At 63.1% G+C, this 17140-nt stretch overlaps 1 protein-coding gene across 6 annotated transcripts; it reads left to right on the top strand.

The window, feature by feature from the left end:
* The first annotated feature begins 160 nt into the window (after positions 1-160).
* On the top strand, positions 161-12108 carry CAPN10 (calpain 10). Of its 6 annotated transcripts, none has more exons than XM_030852053.2 (12): positions 706-960; positions 3527-3658; positions 4032-4228; positions 5015-5232; positions 6803-6944; positions 7441-7607; positions 7866-8086; positions 8866-9068; positions 9154-9409; positions 10982-11181; positions 11430-11475; positions 11756-12108. In XM_030852053.2, exons 1-12 carry the CDS (start codon positions 835-837, stop codon positions 11783-11785), a joined length of 1938 nt encoding a protein of 645 aa, XP_030707913.1. In that variant the 5' UTR covers positions 706-834; the 3' UTR covers positions 11786-12108. The 6 variants fall into 6 exon arrangements, with proteins under 6 accessions (XP_060157588.1, XP_030707913.1, XP_030707912.1 ...); XM_030852052.2 differs by having other exon boundaries at positions 9154-9442; XM_060301604.1 differs by lacking the exons at positions 11430-11475; positions 11756-12108 and adding an exon at positions 11290-11423 and having other exon boundaries at positions 9154-9442.
* The last annotated feature ends 5032 nt before the right edge of the window (positions 12109-17140 follow it).

The following is a 17140-nucleotide window of genomic DNA, read 5'->3' as shown; positions in this document are numbered from 1 at the left end:
CTGGGGACCCGGAGGATGCTCCAGCCTCATCGCCTGCCCGGCTCAGGATCTAGCGCGTCTGATCCCAGCCTGCCCTGAGACAGCCTCCCAGGCCTGGGTAGGCCCTCCCGGGGCCGTAACATTCCCCAGGACCCCAGCACACAACCACAACAGTGGCGGACACCACACGGTCCCTGACGGCCCACATCTCCCCTTCCCGAGTCTCTCATTGGCTCTCCGGACACCAGGTGGCCGGACCCACCGCCCCCGCCGGAAGAAGTGCATTCTGGAGGCAGCACGGCATGCTGGGACCTGTAGTTCGTGGCCCGACCTCGGCCGAGACTGCCTCTCTGGTCCCTTCAGCCTCAGGAGGCAGTCCTGACGCCCCGACCCGAACCACACCGGCCCGAGGACAAGACGCTGCCGGCTTCCCAGGTGTGAGTCTCCGCTGAGACACCTTCGAGCCCCCCGGCCCTGGAAAGAGAAGTGCAGCCAAGGCGACTAACCGGCTTCGCTGGAGCCTAGATCGAGAGCCACGCCCTCTGGGGGCTGGGAATCTGGCGCGGACTTCCCAACGCTCGAGTGGGATTGGGCCGTTCTGTCATGTGATCAGGGGCTACGCGCCTGGTTGGCTGCAGCCTAGATCGACGGTTACCGGGGCGACGGAGCGGGCGGGCACCGGGGCCGGGTGGTACTGTGGGTCCAGCGGGGCTGGGGGGCCGGGCCGGGCCGGGCGGGGGAGGCGCGAGGCAGGTGGGACCGCGGCCGGTTCGCGCTCCCTCCGGGGCTGCGCGCCCCCTCGGCTGCGCTCGGCACCGGGGCGCGGGCAGCAGATGGGAGCTCGGGGTGCCCAAGATGCGGGCGCCGGCCAGGGAGCTCTTCCGGGACGCTGCCTTCCCGGCCTCGGACTCCTCGCTCTTCTCCAGCTTCTCCACGCCGCTGGCCCAGTTCCGGGAGGAAATCACGTGGAGGCGGCCCCAGGTGGGGCAGGGGGGCGCGCGGGTCTCACGGGTCTCGCGGCAGGCCTCCAGGCGCTCCTTCCTGCAGGGGTGCGAGCGCGGCGGCCGGGGTTAGCCGGGGCTGGATGCACGACGGTCGGCAGGGTCTGCCGCCGCTGTCCTCCTGAGTGGGCTGCCAGGCCCCCTCCCCAGCCCACTCGGGGTGTGCTGGACCCGAGTTTACGGCCCCTCCTTGCGAGAGCTCCGTTCAATAGGAGATTCAAGCCACAGCGAGAGGGGCGTTTTAACAGACGCAAACTCAGCCCCACTTGCGTCTGCTTTGAAGAGCTTCCAGTCTGCATGGCTCTTCTGGCCACAAGCGGTCTCGTTCTGTTTCTCATTATGTTCTGGAAGGGCCAGGCTGAGCCTACAAAGCAAAGCCGTTTTGCTCTGCGCGTTCCTGTCTTGGACCTCGTGCACTTGCACTTTCAGATGTAATTATTTCAAGGTGGCAGTTTAGAGGGATGCTCCGGCCTAGTGCTATGCTGGTATCTTTAGAAATGGTGTATCAGCTGAATAAGACTGTCCAAGGAACCGTCTCTCCCTGAGTGTATGCAGTCTTAGTGGGGACATCTGTGTGCACCAGCCCTGGAAGAAGGCCAGACCTGGCTCTGCCTGTTGAGGTGCTTTCCGTGGGCAGCACTGAGAGGGCCTGTTTGGCATGGAGGTGCCAAGGGCCAAAGAGCCTGACCGGCCGTGCCCGTGGAATTTGGGTTAAAAAAAAGTGTGGGGGGTGGATTTTAGGGACAATGGGAGGCCATTAGAATGTTTTTAGTAGAGGAGTGATTCGATTTGATTTACGTTTTAAGAAGCTCACTCTTACTGCCAGGTGTGAAATGGATTGTTGGGGCAAGAATGAAAGTGGCCATTGCAGTGGTCCCGGAGAAAGATGAAGGAGCTCAGATTAGTGTGACAGCTGTTGGGATGGGGCTTTGGAGTGGATGGATTTGAGAGATATTTTGGAGGGGGGCTTGATAGGTCTTAGTGACCGATTGGAAACTAGAGCTGGGTTCGTGGTGGTCAGGAAATGGGAAGAGAAACTTACATTTACATAACACTCATTATATGCCAGTAAAGGCTATAGGTATTCTATGTGCACAGAATTTATGCCCTTGATTTTATTTAGTCCACCTAATAATTCTATAAGGTTGGTACTTGTATCTCCATTTTACAGACCAGGAAACCAACGTTAAGTCAAAAGGTTGCCCAAGGTCTCAGGACTAAGAAGTGGCAGAGGTAGGTCTGAGACCCGTTTGTCTTAGTGACCGATTGGAAGTAGATGTCAGGATGAAAGAGGGACCAAGAATGACTTCTAGATTTCTAGCCTGAGCACCTGGGGGATGATGGTCCCGGTTGCTGTGCTGGGGAAACTGGGAGGTGGGGGAGAGCTAGGGGTGGAAATGTAGGCTTGGGTTTTGCTCTCACAGGTTCAAGCGGAGCTGACAGTAGGCAAGTGGGTATGAGAGTCGGGAGCTCAGGAAGACCTGGCCTAGATGCTCCACTGGGAGCTGGGACTGTAACAGATGGCTTACTGTCCAGGGTCTGGAAGGGTATCTCAGGAGGAAGTATGGGCAGAGAAGAGGCGGCTTGGAACCGAGCCTTGAGGAACCGCAGGTGCCTTGACAGGTAGACTTGAGAAGTGGCAGGCAGCGAGGGGAAAGGACAGCCAGAAGCCCTTGGAATCATGGAAGCCAGGAGGGGACTGCCGGGGTCGGGGACAGCCACTGCTCTGATGCTGCCGAGTGTTGGGAAAGACAAGAACAGAGAATGCCCGTTGGAGGTGACGACACAGAGGTGACATTGATAAAAGCAGTTTGGGGGGCATGGCTGGCTCAGAAGCAACGAGGTGTGGCAAGGAGCCGGAGGGAGGAAGTAGGGGCAGCAGCTCTTTCGAGAAGTCGGTCAGTGATGGGCCTAGAGAGGAAATAGTGCCCAGGGACAGCATCTTAGAGAAGAGAAGACATCCTCTCCCATGCCTTATGCTGGTGGGATCCTCCCTGCAGAAAAGGAAGGAAGCGGGGATCGTGGGAGGGACCAGATACTGAGGGCAGGAATGGGGTCAGGTCAGGGGGCTTCTGATGGAGCATCAGGTGTGGCCATCCGCTCAGAGGGGCGAGGGTGTTTTGAGAAGAGAAGGAGGAAGGAGAAGGGGTAAACTAGTCAGGAGTGTGGAAAACTGAGCCTTTTAGAGAAACAGTATAGAGGACCCACAAATTCATACTTGCCTGTATGAATTTAAAGTGAAACCGTTTTCTAGACCAACCGTTTTATGAAAGGCGGGGTAGGATTCATCCAGAGTTGGGAGTTTTGCCAATTAAGGGAGGTGGACAGAGACAGGGACCCTGGAATCTTAAGCTGGATGCGATGATCTGAAGCCAGGAGGGGCTGACGGATACTGGCTGCAAGAAGCCAGCTGCTTCCTGTCCCCTCTTAGGCAATGTGGATGACCAGAAAAGCTCCTCCCCAGCCCCGTCACATAGATCCTGTGTTCTTAGTTTTAAAGCTAGCCACAGGCATGAAGTAATTCTGGACGATTTTCTTTATTTCAGGAAATCTGCGCCACACCCCAGCTGTTTGCGGATCGCGCTCAGGAAGGACAGGTGAAGCAAGGGCTGCTAGGGGACTGCTGGTTCCTGTGCGCCTGCGCCGCCCTGCAGAAGAGCCAGCACCTCCTGGACCAGGTGTCTGCCACAGCGCGGCTCCCCTCCGGCCCTTGCTTCCTGTCTGCCCGCGTTGGAAGGAAGCGGGAGGCAGCCAAGCTCTTGCCCTGCGGGACTCGGCCCTCGGGGGCTCCGAGGCGCAGATGCAGTGACCCCCTCCCGCAGGGGCCAGCAGGGCTGCTTTCTGCCCTGCTCTGCCATCTCCCGAGCCCTGGGTCAGGCAGGCATTTGGAATAAAAAGACAAACGTGCCAGCCAGGCGTCGGGGGAGGTGGAACCCTTTGCACGACGGGAGGGTACCGTTCCGCACGGTCACGCTCTGCTCGGGATGCTGGGAGCGCGCCGCGTGGTGGCTTCTCTCACCGTCTCCTTTTGCCTCTCCCCACGCGCGGCAGGTCTTTCCTCCGGGACAGCCGAGCTGGCTCGACCAGACGTACCGCGGCTCCTTCACCTGTCGAGTTTGGCAGTTTGGACGCTGGGTGGAGGTGACCATAGATGACCGTCTGCCTTGTCTTGCAGGGAGACTCTGCTTCTCCCGGTGCCAGAGGGAGGATGTGTTCTGGCTTCCCTTACTGGAGAAGGTCTACGCCAAGTACGCACGCTGCGGGTGGAGGGGCCGGGCCAGGCGGGCTGGGGGCCTGGGAAGCACATCTGCTCGCCCTGGGCTGCAGCATCCTTGTCAGCAGCTAGGGTCTGGTGGCCAGTCCTGGGTGGGGCGACCCGTCCAGAGACAGAGACTCTGAGACTTGGCCTGTGGTTTGCTGTCCCCTCTGCCCACTCCCTCTTTCCCTGCCCTCATTTCAAAGTCGGGCATGAAGGCCTCGCCTCCAGAAAGAGGGTGTGTGTTTTCCTCTCTCTTTCCTCAAACCCAAGCGAGAGAAATGTCTCCGTCTATCTGTGTCACCACTGGGGACAGGCGGCCTCTGTGCAGGTTGCTGGGAAGGAATGAGGCCACCGAGGTACCATGCTCGTTTATCGTAGTCCTGAGACCAAGGACTTCCTCCCCGAGTGTGCTGATGGCCGTGCTGAAAGGCGCTGGGCCCGTAGGCAGGCCTCCGCGGTGGGAGTGAGCCCTCCACTGCTGCCGCTGGCGGGGCCGAAGGCCTTGATCATGAGAGACGCAGGAGTGGGAGCTCACAGCCTCCGTGCCCGCCTCCCGCTGGTGCCCCACAGGGGCAGAGGCCGCAGGGCACTGCGGGGTGCTGTCCCGTATGGCCTTGGAGGCGAGCTTGTGTCTGGACTTGGTGAGGACAGGGTGGGAGGGAAAGAGGCGAGGAAAGAGAGGCGATTGAGGTGGGTAGAAGGCAGACCACAGGGGACAGGAGAGGGGCAGGGGGCCTGGTACCGGAGCCTCACGCCTTCCTGGCTGTCTCCCCAGGGTCTACGGGTCCTATGAGCACCTGTGGGCGGGACAGGTGGCTGACGCCCTGGTGGACCTCACTGGTGGCCTGGCCGAAAGGTGGAACTTGAAGGACATGGCAGGAGCCAGCGGCCAGCAGGACAGGCCCAGGGGCGCGGAACGCAGGACTTGTCGGCATCTGCTCAGCCTGAAGGACCGCGGTCTGCTGAGCTGCTCAGTGCTCAGCCCCAGAACAGGTAGGCGGGAGCGGGCGGTGGCATGGCAGTCCTGCACACCTGAGCCCTCTCGGCCTCCTGTACAGAGCTTTTTACTGTGGTCCTAGATGGGCTAAGCGGAAAGGAGGACCTTCGGAACTGGTGTCTGAGTGTGTGACCTTCCCTACTGACCGTCCTTCTCTGGAGGGAAGTGTCCCCTTTTCCCTTGACCAGGGCTTGCCGCCATGGGGAGGCGGGAGCCTGTACTGGGGTCGCTGGGAACCAGGTGGCGGCACCATCTCTGGCCCAGCTGGTAACCTGGCAAAAGCGACAGTCAGGTTTTTACTTTAGTAATATACCTGCTCATTGAAAGAAATCTGTTGAAAAAACAAATCACTCAGACTTGACTACTTTTGACTTTTTAGTCCCTTCTCAGTTTGTTTTCAAAAAGATGTATATGTTTTATATTCTATATCATATGCCATTATCTGTGTTGCTGTGTAAACTTTGTCAACGTCTTACGTTATCAGTGCGTCTGCTGCACTCTTCTTAACTCTTCCCTTGATGTTGGGTATTCGAGGTCTTTCCATTTTATGCTATTATAAATAGCACTGCAGTGGATATCTTTATGCATAATTGTTTTCATATTTACGGTTGTTTTCCTAACGGGCTTTTTGTCCAAAGAATAAGAACATCAAAATAAACTGCCACGTGCTGGCCGTCGCGCTGCCCGGCGGCGCGCGAGCGTTAGCGCAGCCCCGGGCTGGTTTGCCCCCCTGCAGGCCTCAGGGTGGGGTTGGGGAAGCACACTTCGGGGGTGAGGGGAGCCCACAGAGTGCTGTGCTGGGACGCTATGCGAGACGCTGCCTCAGGGGGTGGCCTGTGTAGCATCAGCTGCCCCCAGGGTGGGGTAGGACTAACTCTGGACACTTCAGGCTTTGGGGGAGCCCACAGGCAAAGATGGAGAGCAGCTGGAGCCCACCGAAGTGGCAGGGGGCTGGGGACGTGGGCGGGACACCCAGAGTGGCGGCTCCAGTGCCTTTCTAAGCAAAGCACTTAAAGACATTCCAGGAGTTTCTTCTCCTGTCTGGACCGCCACCCGCCCACCAGTCTCTGCTTGGCCCCTTCACTTCTGCGCCTGTCTGTCCCAAGGCCTCTGGCCAGGTGGAGGGTCTCCCGCGGGCCTCCAGCCCTCCCCACCGGTTTCTGCTCAGACACTACCTGGCGCCCCTGACACCTTAGCAGGCCTCGCCGAGAAGAGGTTTCTCTAGTTTCTGGCGTCACAGACCCGCCCGTGACCGTGCTGGGAGCAGCCCTTTTGAGAACCTCCCTCATCATCCTCAACGAGGGCTGAGGCCCAGAGAAGGGAGTGACTTGTCAGGCCTGGCGGCAGCCGAGCCACAGTCTAAACCCAGGCCTTCAGCGTGACTCACGCTGCATAAGGCCACTCCGGAGCTGACTTGTCGGCAGCGGTCAGGAAAGGAGCCCCTGGTGGCCCGCGGGGACCCGGGTGCCTGTGCAGCTGCGGTTGAGTGGGCTGGGGCGTCCCAGGGAAGGAGGCGGACCTGTGCATCTGCTCGGTTTGAGGACTTCCTGGCTGTCCCTCACCCAGGTACCAGGGCGCTGGGGGAGTTTCATGCTTTCATTGTCTCGGACCTGCGAGAGCTCCGGGATCGGGCTGGTCAGAGCATCCTGCTGCTGCGGATTCAGAACCCCTGGGGCCGGCGGTGTTGGCAGGGGCCCTGGAGAGAGGGGTGAGTGCGGCGAGGTGCACTCTGGGTCATTGCGCTGGTCTTACTGGGGGAGGGGTGCGGGGCCCGAGGGGCAGCCCAGAGCCGCCTTGACCGTGTGTGCGCCTGGTGTCCGAGGCCGGGCCGTGGTCAGGACAGGGTTTGGTTGCTCTCCCGCTCGTGGGCCACCGTGCTCTGTGCTCGGCCCCAGATGGCCTGTTGAGGCAGCCTTAGTGCTGGGCCCTGCGACCCAGGCGCCCGGGGCGGTCGGGGCCTGTCCTGGGTCAGGGGCACCCACGGACTGGTGGATGCCTTGCCGGGCTGCGGGCGACAGACCCACGGAACGCCTGCACCCAGTCATCAGCTCAGCGTCAAGACCTGGCCCAGGGCCGCTGCCCTTCGCCGGCCCAGGGTCGCAGGGCGGGACCAGCATCCCCACCCCCACCCCGCCCTGCCACCTGCCACCCCCGTCATCCGCTCAGCAGGCGGGAGGCCTCGGCTGAAGGGAGGTTCCTTCCAGGGGTGAAGGGTGGAACCGGGTGGAGTCCGCGGCCCAGTCTGAGCTGCTGTCACAGCTCCAGGAGGGGGAGTTCTGGGTGGAGGAGGATGAGTTTCTGCGGGAGTTTGACGAGGTCACCATCGGCTTCCCCATCTCGGAGGCTGGCCACCTGCAGAGCCTCTGCTCAGGTAAGGGAGGCCTGCGCCCTGGGGGAGGCCTCGTGGCTCGCAGTGGCCCGGACGACTGGCCTCTGACGTCCGGGGCTGAGCAGGCCCCGCGTCCCACCGCGGGGTGCCTGGTTGCCCCTTGGCTTCTCTTCAGGGCGGAGCGGTGGCTGCACCCCCACCTGCCCTGGGGGGATAGGTGGCGGGGTGGGGGGCCCCTGCTCGTGCAGGGAGCAGGAGGGGGACCCCGTCCCTGCAGCTGACGTGGGGGTCGCCACCCAGGAAGGGCGCTGTGCCACACTCAGGAGCTGCCCGGGGCCTGGGTCAAGGGCCAGTCGGCGGGAGGCTGCCGGAACTACAGTGGCTTCCCCAGCAACCCCAAGTTCTGGCTGCGGGTCTGCGAGCCCAGCGAGGTATACATGGCCGTCCTGCAGAGACCGCGGCTGCGCACGGCGGGCCACCCAGGCAGGGACTACCAGGCCGTGGGCCTGCACATCTGGAAGGTAACCCACCCGGGCCTGGCACCCCGCTCTGTGGGATGCAGGCACAGGGGTGAGGAAGCCTGAGCCCCAGGAGCCCCCGATGTGCCCCTCGCCCCCCCCCCCGGCTGTCTTCCCACAGACCCCGCTCAGATCTGAGTCCACAGGACTCACCTCCCTCCGCCTAGCCCAGGGTGTGCCCTTTGGCCAAAGGCAAGCTACACAGAAGCAGCCGTTAGCAGAGCTGGCAGAGGTGTTAGGAGGGCTGCTGGGGGCAGCCCCGGACCTCCCTACAAAACAGGGATGGGGTTGTTGTGCTCTCGTGGGTTGTCTGAGGTACCCTCGTACCTCAGGGTGGAGGTACGTGGAGACCCCTGTCCTGCTCTCCGAGGGGACAGGAGGGTGGCCGACAGAGGACCGCGCTGCCCGTTGGCTTGCCCAGTTGCTTGGTTGTTAACCCTGTGTGTCCTGACGGGGTCTGACAGCTCACATCACACTGTTCCCCGTCTCTGTGCGGCCACGGCCTGCCTGGTGTTGCTTTCCTCGTGCAGAAACTGCTAGCAAGCGTTTGCCTGGCAGTGCCCAGGTTGCATCAGCCTCCTGCCTTTGCAGGCGCGGCCCTGTCTGGATTTGTCTGTCTCCTCCTGGAGCAGAGGAGGACTTGCAGGCTCCCGTGTGGGATGGAGCCACTGACCCCAGGGCTGAGGGGAAGGCCCGGGTTCACCGGGGTGCGGGGGACCCGTAGGCCTGGGTGCTTCGAGGGGGCCCCTTCTGTGACGGGTGCACACGGGCCTCCCCTGCAGGTGGAGAAGCGGCGGGTCAGCCTGCCCAAGGCCCTGTCTGCGCCCCCCGTGGCGGGCACCGCATGCCACGCGTACGACCGCGAGGTCCACCTGCGCTGTGAGCTCACCCCGGGCTACTACCTGGCCGTGCCCAGCACCTTCCTGAAGGACGTGCCAGGGCGGTTCCTGCTCCGGGTCTTCTCCAGCGGGAGAGTCTGCCTCAGGTGAGGGTGGTGGGCAGGCCGGGGACTGGGGCAGGGCCGCGTGAGTGTGCGCCACGGCCGCCTCCTGTGCTTCTCTCCCCGGCAGCGCCATCCAGCCGGCAGCCCAGAGTGCTGCCCCCCGGGAGGTCCTGCCCATGGGCGAGTGGGAGACCGTGAGGCTGCGGGGCTCCTGGAGAGTCGGCCGGACGGCGGGGGGCAGCCGGAACTTTGCCTCCTACCCCACCAACCCCCGCTTCCCCCTCTCGGTGCCAGAGGGCGCGGGCCCCCGCTGCGTCCGCATCACCCTGCGCCAGCACTGCCGTGACCACGAGGGCCTCCCCATCGGCTTCCACGTCTTCCAGGCAGGCGCCCCTGCTCCCGGGCGTCCGGGTGGGGTGAGCCGGGGTCGGGCAGAGAGGCCCCCGGGCTCTGTCCGCGTCATCCAGTCACACACAAGACTCATTTCTATTCCTAAAGTCCATAGCTCACTGGGGGTCACGGCTCAGCTCAGGCAGCCCCTCGTCCACTCGCCTGGGCTCAGAACCACTGGACACTTGTGTCCTGAGCTGCCCCCAGCACTGCACCTGCAGCCGGGAGGCCCGACAGGGCGCAGAGGGTGCCGTTGTTCAGCAGGAGCCACCCTGAAGCCGCGTGAATCCTCCCCGCCCCAAACCCCGTGGCTGAGTCTGGAACCAGCGAGGGCCTGGGCTCTGGGGACCAGCAGGAAAGGGACGGAGGGGAGGCCCACACCCGCTGAGACGTGACGGATGGTCGCGCCACCGAGTGAGGGTCTTCTGATCAGAAAGAGAAGACAGAGCTGGGGGTAGGAGCTGAGAGCGAGGCCGAGGTGCAGGGCCGCATCCCAGGCAGCAGGAGGGTGGGGCGGCCTTCGGGAGCTCGGGGAAGTGCGCCAGTTGCCCCCGCAGAGGAGAGGCTGCCTCCCGGGCTCACGTGGGCACGGGTGGCAGGAGACCGTGGAGGCCAGGCGAGGGCCAGGGCGTCCCAAACGCCGCCCCGAGCGCCTTCCCCGGCCTCAGTCAGCTCTTCCTCTCCCAGCGCGTGAACAGGATGCACCTAGCGACGTGTAGCTGGAGAAGGCGGGGAGGTGAAGTGCTAGAGGTCAGAGGTCACAAACCCAGATCCCATGGTGAGGCGTGGCTCCCCTGCTCCTTCTGGGGACCCCGCTTCAAGATGGGCTTGGACAGTGGCAGGTGCCCGAGGACGGCATGGGCTGGAGGATGGCCCGGAGCTGTGCCGTCAGGGGCCCGTCATGGGGCTGGGCACGCTTAGCCTGCGCTGCAGACGATGTGGGGGAGCGGAGGGTCGGCTCTTCTCTGAGAAGGTTCTGTGCCCTCAGGATCCCAACGGCTGAGGACGTATTCTGGTGCCTCGCTCCACCGCAGGCCACCCCTGGGGTACCCCCCCGGCGCTTCGAAAAAAGTGCCGGTGCCGGGGCCAAAGAGATGAGTCCTGGGGCAGGGGCTTGCGCAGTGGGGGCCTCCTGGTGCCCTGGGTCTTAATTCCCCCACCCAGCTCCTCCCAGCGGCCACCCTGAAGGCTGGGCTGTGCCCTGGGACACGAGGTGCCCTGGTCTCTTCCCCTGAGAGCCCCAGGCAGAGCTTCTCGGGGCCCAGAAGCTGGGGCTGCAGTGACAGTCGCTGGAGGATGTGAGGGCGGGCCTTCTGCTGGTCCCCAGGCTGCGGCCCTCGGGTGGTGGGGCCCTGGTGAGTGGCGAGTCCAGCTTCGGGGGCCTGGCATGTGTGACGGGGTCCAAGCAGACTGCACTGGGCTGCTCCCGACCCAGGGCAGTGCTGCCTGGGAAGGGAGCGAGGCCAAGGCTGAGACAGAGGACTTGCCTTCGCCGTCCTGGCGGACACAGCCGATTCGGTCCGCCCACAGGCAGGCCGCCCGGTCTGAGCCCGGGCCTCCCCCAGGTCCCAGCGGACGGCGGGGGCCAGGATGCGCCCTCCTTGCTGCTCCAGGAGCCTCTGCTAAGCTGTGTGCCGCACTGCTACGCCCAGGAGGTCAGCCGGCTCTGCCACCTGTCCGAGGGGACCTATTGGATCGTGCCCTCCACCTACCTGCCAGACACAGAGGGGGCCTTCACAGTGACCGTAGAGACCAGAATAGACAGGTGGGGCGCCGGGGCCGTGTGTGGGGGTGTGTGTGTGTCGGTCGGGGGGCCGTGGTCCTCAGCATCTTAGCGCCCCTGGTTCTCTCCCACCTGTCGCACACACCCCAGCTCTCACTGTGCTGGCAGAGCCCAGAGGCCTGTGGGAGGAGAGTGCGCCGTCTAGAGAGCAGGCGGGCCTGGAGCGTGGCTGCCTCTCCAGGTGCGCGAGGAGGGACCCAGAGGGGTGAGAGCGGTGTCTTCTCCCACAGGCGCTCCATTCACAGCCAGGAGATGCTGGGGCAGCTCCTCAAGGAGGTACGTATGGGGCCTGGGAGGGCCCAGCTCACTCTGCTTTGGGGCCTCCTGGTGCCCTGCGTCTTAATTCCCCTGCCTAGCTCCTCCCAGCGGCCACCCTGAAGGCTGGGCTGTTCCCTGGGACACGAGGTGCCCTGGTCTCTTCCCCTGAGAACCCCAGGCAGAGCTTCTCGGGGCCCAGAAGCTGGGGCTGCCGTGACAGCCCCTGGAGGACGTGAGGGCGGGCCTTCACCCCTCGAACCAGGGCAGTGCCGCCAGCCCTCGCCATCTCCTCCCGCAGGCCTCCTTCGTGGCAGTGATGAAAGCCTAACCGGGTGATCCTGCGTGTCGGCTCTGGTGACCAGGCGTCTGAGGGGCTCCCAGTGGCCCACACGCCAGGGCCGCGGCGGCCGGCCTGAGCGGGTCCTGGCAAAGAGCCCCCGTCCCTGCAGGTGCTGCAGGAAGGGCAAGAAAAACTCAGGGTGGGCACCTTCGTTCCATGCCGCTGAGCCCACAGAGCCTCCCTGAGATCCTCCACGCCCTGTCTCCCTGGCCCCGGAGAGAGGCCTTACGGCGCGTCGGGACAGATCTCGTTTAAAACTATTTATTAGAAACGTTTTTAGGATGTAACTTTATAAATAAACATCAGTACTGAGCAGCTTCCGGCTGGCTCCTGGTTTAGGTAGCCAGCGGCTTCATTGGCTGTCACTGGGGGAGCAGGTGTGGGGCTCCCGCCTGGCTGCTGAGACACGGGGGGTGACCAGGTGGCCCGAGCGGTGCAGGGCTGGTGTAGGGAAGGAGGAGGTGGGTAGTGAGAGAGAAAATTGGAGGGGCGGCACACGGCAGTCTGCGAGTGGCTGAAGTGGCATGCTGCCATCAACTCCCCGTCCACGCTGGGCCCCCCACCTGGCTGCCTTCTAGTCATCTGGTCTACCAGCCGACGGGCTCTGGTGCGAATGCTGCCGCCGGCGCCCAGCGGTCTCCTGCTTCCTTCTAGGAGGTGCGGGATGAGGTCCTCTGCTCTTGACTTGGGAGGGGATAGCCTGCAGGCCTCTGACCCCTGGACCCCTCAACCCCTAACCATTTCTGGTGCCCCGATCGTGGCCTGGTTTGTCTCCTGCCCCATCTTCCTCCTCTGACTTCAACGCCGTGTCATCACCATGACTGGGGCGTCGAGCCAGTTGGGTCTTTTTGTCCTGTATTACAACACAGTCTGGAAAAAACTGCCAGTGGCCGTTCCATTGCGCGAAAGTGCGGGCTGCTCCTCGTCTCCCCTGACCTGCACCGTCACGGAGCACTGCCGGGCCTGATGCTGCCCTCGGGGGGCAGGAGTTGTCCTGGGAACCCCGAGTTCTGTGTCACGTGGAGCTGGGCTGGGGCCGCCACTCCTGACGGGACCACCCGGGGTCTTCGGAGGCTCAAGGGGGGGGGGTGTCCCAGTCTCCACCCTCCCCCGAGGTACCGTTTGCGATTTGTTGTCTGGGGTGGGTGATGGTTTCAGCCTCGCCCTTGGCCTTCCTGACTGGCGTCTCTGACCCCAGAGAGGGTGTTGGTCATTTGCACATGTGAATCCCAGTTACATGCTTGGAGACCAGGAAGTGACGCCATTGCCCGCTGGGAGCCAGTCCTGGCAAGATTCCACTGTCAACAGCCTCCTGTGTCCCACCCTGGCAGGGCCCGTGAGGCCGTGCCAGAGGTCAGTGTCAGCTCAGGACCTGAATGCCCAGTGGTTCGCAAACATCTGGACGTCCCCTCCCTCTCCCTGAGCACAGCCAAGGAGTAGAGGGCCTAAGGGCCAGGTGGGCGGGGGCGTCTGGGGGAGTCTGTTGTGCACACCTGCTGTCGGGGGAGGGTCCTTCCTCTTGGAGCCCGGCCACCTCTGCAGTCCGTGGGCCCAGGCCTGGCTCTCTCTGCCCTGCAGCTGGAGCTCCTTCATGAGTGACCAGAGGCGGCCTCACACCTGGCCCCCAGCCACCTGCCCTGTCACCCTGCTGTCCGTGTATCTCAAACCCCCGGACGGGACGAGACCACCACCTGTGCCCAGAGGCAGGCCCCTGTCACCAGGCGCAGTGGGTGATCCAGCTCCAAACCCCATGGTATCAACTCTTCTTGGACCTCGGAGGCGACACGAAAACAAGTTTGGGGTGCAGGATGTTTATAAGGGAAGGAGGGGAGGTCTGACACGTGCATCCGGAGTCCCTCATGGGGCTTAAATGCAGGGTGTTTACACCCCGCCTGGCTAGGTCTCCCCGGCAGGTTACCCCGTGGGTGTCCTTAGAAGAGGTAGCAGAGCTTCACGTGAGGACACGGAAGGCGGCCTTCTGAGAGCCAGGACGGGGGCTCCGCCAGGAACCAAATTGGCCAGTGTCTTGACCTTGGACTTCCAGCTTCGAGAATTGGGAGAAATCAATGTCTGTGGTTAAGCCTCCGAGCCTGCGGTGTTTTGTCCCAGCAGCGACCGAGACAGGCTGCTCCTGATTCTTGAGCCGCGGCCGCAGCCTTCCCTGGAGTGGACTTTCTCTCTAAGCCTCCACAGGGTGCGTGTGCTCTCTGCAGCTGCCACTGCCTTGAAGAGCTCGGTCCCGAGATCGGCTGGGGCGTGGAGGGGTACCTCCAGACCCACACGTCCCTGCCCAGCCTCAAAGCCCTTCTGCAGTCGGCCAGCTCACCCGATGGCCCTGCCTGGACGACCAGCTGTGTGCTGGGCACCTCTCCCTCGGGCCAGCCTGGGGCTCCCTGCTCCACCGGGGCGGTCTGGGGAGGCCTCCGGGGGGTGCAGTTGAGCTGGGCCACCGCGTCTGAACTCTTGTCAAACGCTGATCCCCTTCCCTTCCCCACTTGCTTCGCTTCGAGGCACTTCATTCACGTGAACACAGAGAAAGCCAGTGCACTGTCTCACCCCGTGAGGGTTCAGACAGGGGCCGCGCGGAGCGCCCCCCTTCCAAAGGGGCCTGAAAAGTAAAATGCTGTCAGCTGCCCCAACACCACTGGGCTCCCGCCCCGGGCAAGGCGCCAGGACTCCCAGAACCCCAGAAGGCGGGGGTGGGCCTTCCCGGGGCAGAGGGTGGGACGCTGCCGGCTTCTCCCCAGGAGCCCGTGGGGTGACTCACGGTTCCCCTCGGCCAGACACCCTCGCTGTGCCCGTCTGGGGAGAGTCCTGGTCCCTCGCTGGGTGAGGGCCCCGTCTGGGTCCCACGGCGGGGTCGTTTGAAGGCCAGGACCGCGGCCGCTGCAGATGGGAAGGCGCCCACCACCTGGGCTTCTAGGCCACAGCTGGCGCAGCGGGCGCCGGCCTTGTTCACTGAGCCAGAGGAAGCAGAGTCTGGGCACTGAGAGGCAGGGCGCCGTCGGGGGTGGCCTCCGTGCCCCAGGCCGCCTCCTGCCGTCAGCCCCAGGCTTGTGCTAGCTGTTACATCATCCCTTCACAGTGGCCAGCCACCGGCCGACTGAAGGGGCCCTGCGCCAGGCCAGCCTCAGGAGCCAGGCAGGCCCAGTTCCACTGCTGCCTCAAGCCTCCACTATACTGACTGACACAGACTGGGACCCTACTCTGGGCCCACCTGGGCTTCACGGAACCCACACCAAGCTGAGTGCCCTGTGCTGAGCCCAGGGCTGTGTCCAGGGCCAGGCCCTGCCTGGGGTCCCTGTTCTGTGGACATGCCACTGGGGGCCTCCCTCCCATGTGCCGTGGCCCTGGATGGCCCAGAGGGGCGGGCCAGGGGGTGTGCAGGTGAGGACGCCTCCTTTCCCGGGCTTTCCCAGAAGACTTTGCCCTGAACCGTCTGCTCGAGTTTTGTGGTAAAATCACTTCCTGCTCCAGGCACAGCAGGCAGCGCCTCCTCGGTGGGACCCGAGTCCTGCTCAGCCCTGAGCCTGGACCTTCTCTCTCACCATCCTCCCTCCCTCCCTAGGCCTGGTCAGCTTGGGGGCGGCAGAGCTTCCGGGGTGAGTGTCGGGATCCTGGTGCTCTGAGAGCGATTGTCAGGGAGGGCGCCCGGCGGGGCAGGGCTCCCGAGCAGCAGGCAGGATGGGGCCGGAGTGCGCGGGCCTGGCTCTCAGACGCTCCAGGCCCTTTCTGTCTGTCTCTACGTCTCTGTCTCTGTCTGTCCCTCTCCGTTCCTAAGCAAGCCCTTCCTCTCTGTCTCTACGTCTCTGTCTCTGTCTGTCCCTCTCCGTTCCTAAGCAAGCCCTTCCTCTCTGTCTCTACGTCTCTGTCTCTGTCTGTCCCTCTCCGTTCCTAAGCAAGCCCTTCCTCTCTGTCTCTACGTCTCTGTCTCTGTCTGCCCCTCTCCGTTCCTAAGCAAGCCCTTTCTGTCTGTCTCTACGTCTCTGTCTCTGTCTCTGTCTGCCCCTCTCGGTTCCTAAGCAAGCCCTTCCTCTCTGTCTCTGCTTCTCTGTCTCTGTCTGCCCCTCTCCATTCCTAAGTAAGCCCTTTCTCTCTGTCTCTGCCTCTCTGTCTCTGTCTGCCCCTCTCCGTTCCTAAGTAAGCCCTTTCTCTCTGTCTCTGCCTCTCTGTCTCTGTCTGCCCCTCTCCGTTCCTAAGCAAGCCCTTTCTGTCTGTCTCTGCCTCTCTGTCTCTGTCTGCCCCTCTCCGTTCCTAAGCAAGCCCTTTCTGTCTGTCTCTACGTCTCTGTCTCTGTCTCTGTCTGCCCCTCTCCGTTCCTAAGTAAGCCCTTACTCTCTGTCTCTACGTCTCTGTCTCTGTCTGCCCCTCTCCATTCCTAAGTAAGCCCTTCCTCTCTGTCTCTGCCTCTCTGTCTCTGCCTCTCTGTCTCTGTCTGCCCCTCTCCGTTCCTAAGCAAGCCTCGTTCAGTGTCCCGTTTATGGCTCTTGTAGCGTTGCTGAATTTCTTTTCTTCCCTGACGTGTAACAGATTTAACGGAGCTTTTGCTGCCGTTTGAAGTGAAGGGAAAAGGCACTTTCTTCCTCGGGACACTTGAGTTTTTATGACAACACGTGGCCCAGGACATGGCTGCTCCGTCAGAGGAAGAGTCCTTTCTAGTTGAGAGGACAAGCTTTGGGGCAGGCTGGGCCCGCCCGTCCTAGGAGCGCTCGGCTCTGCGGCTCTGGGGCCGTCTCCGTCTCCAGGGTTCTGGCCGCAGCCCGGGGGTGTCCAGTCTGTGCAGCGACCTTCAGGCCATTCCTCTCTGATCCCTGGCGAGTACAGGCTGCATCTGCCCAGACCGCACAGCCCCGAGTCCGGCCTGGGAGCCTGCTCACTCGGGGTCCCTGGGACCAGTGGCTGTGGAGGCTCAGTCAGGGGCACTCCTGTGCGCGAATTCCTAAGCCTCCCGCCTCCCACCCCGCTGCCCCGCCCCTTCCCCCCACCCCCACCCCGACACACAGGGCCAGGGCCTGTCCTCAGCTGCCTGGGACTCCTGGTCCCTCCACAAATCACCCAGGAAGTGAGGCTGCAGGCTGAGGAGCCAGCACTGGCTCGGGCTGGGCTGGGGCTGCGCCGTCCGGGGCCAGGCCAGGTCCCCTGCAGGTTCCGGGGCCTGGGCAGATGTGATGCCGGGGTGCCGGGGCATACGTGTGCATGTCTGTGAGCTCAGCCCTCATTCCCCAAGCCCCATGGACGGGACCGCCGGCATCTGCGCTCCCTGTCCACCATCTTGCTCCCCTAGTCCCTTCATTCTGAAGCCCCTCGGTGAGCACGTGCAGCTCCAGGTTGGACTGTCTGCAC

This window comes from Globicephala melas, chromosome 7 (assembly GCF_963455315.2).
Source record: "Globicephala melas chromosome 7, mGloMel1.2, whole genome shotgun sequence".
NCBI lineage: Eukaryota > Metazoa > Chordata > Mammalia > Artiodactyla > Delphinidae > Globicephala > Globicephala melas.
This window is presented reverse-complemented; position numbering and strand designations above follow the sequence as displayed.

Excerpts from the sequence above, each read along its gene's own strand:
- CAPN10 (XM_030852044.2), top strand. The coding sequence starts at position 835 with ATGCGGGCGCCGGCCAGGGAGCTCTTCCGGGACGCTGCCTTCCCGGCC. Across the intron at positions 3,659-4,031 it reads GCCAGCACCTCCTGGACCAG|GTCTTTCCTCCGGGACAGCC; the intron begins GTGTCTGCCACA and ends CACGCGCGGCAG. Across the intron at positions 9,069-9,153 it reads AGCGGGAGAGTCTGCCTCAG|CGCCATCCAGCCGGCAGCCC; the intron begins GTGAGGGTGGTG and ends TCTCCCCGGCAG.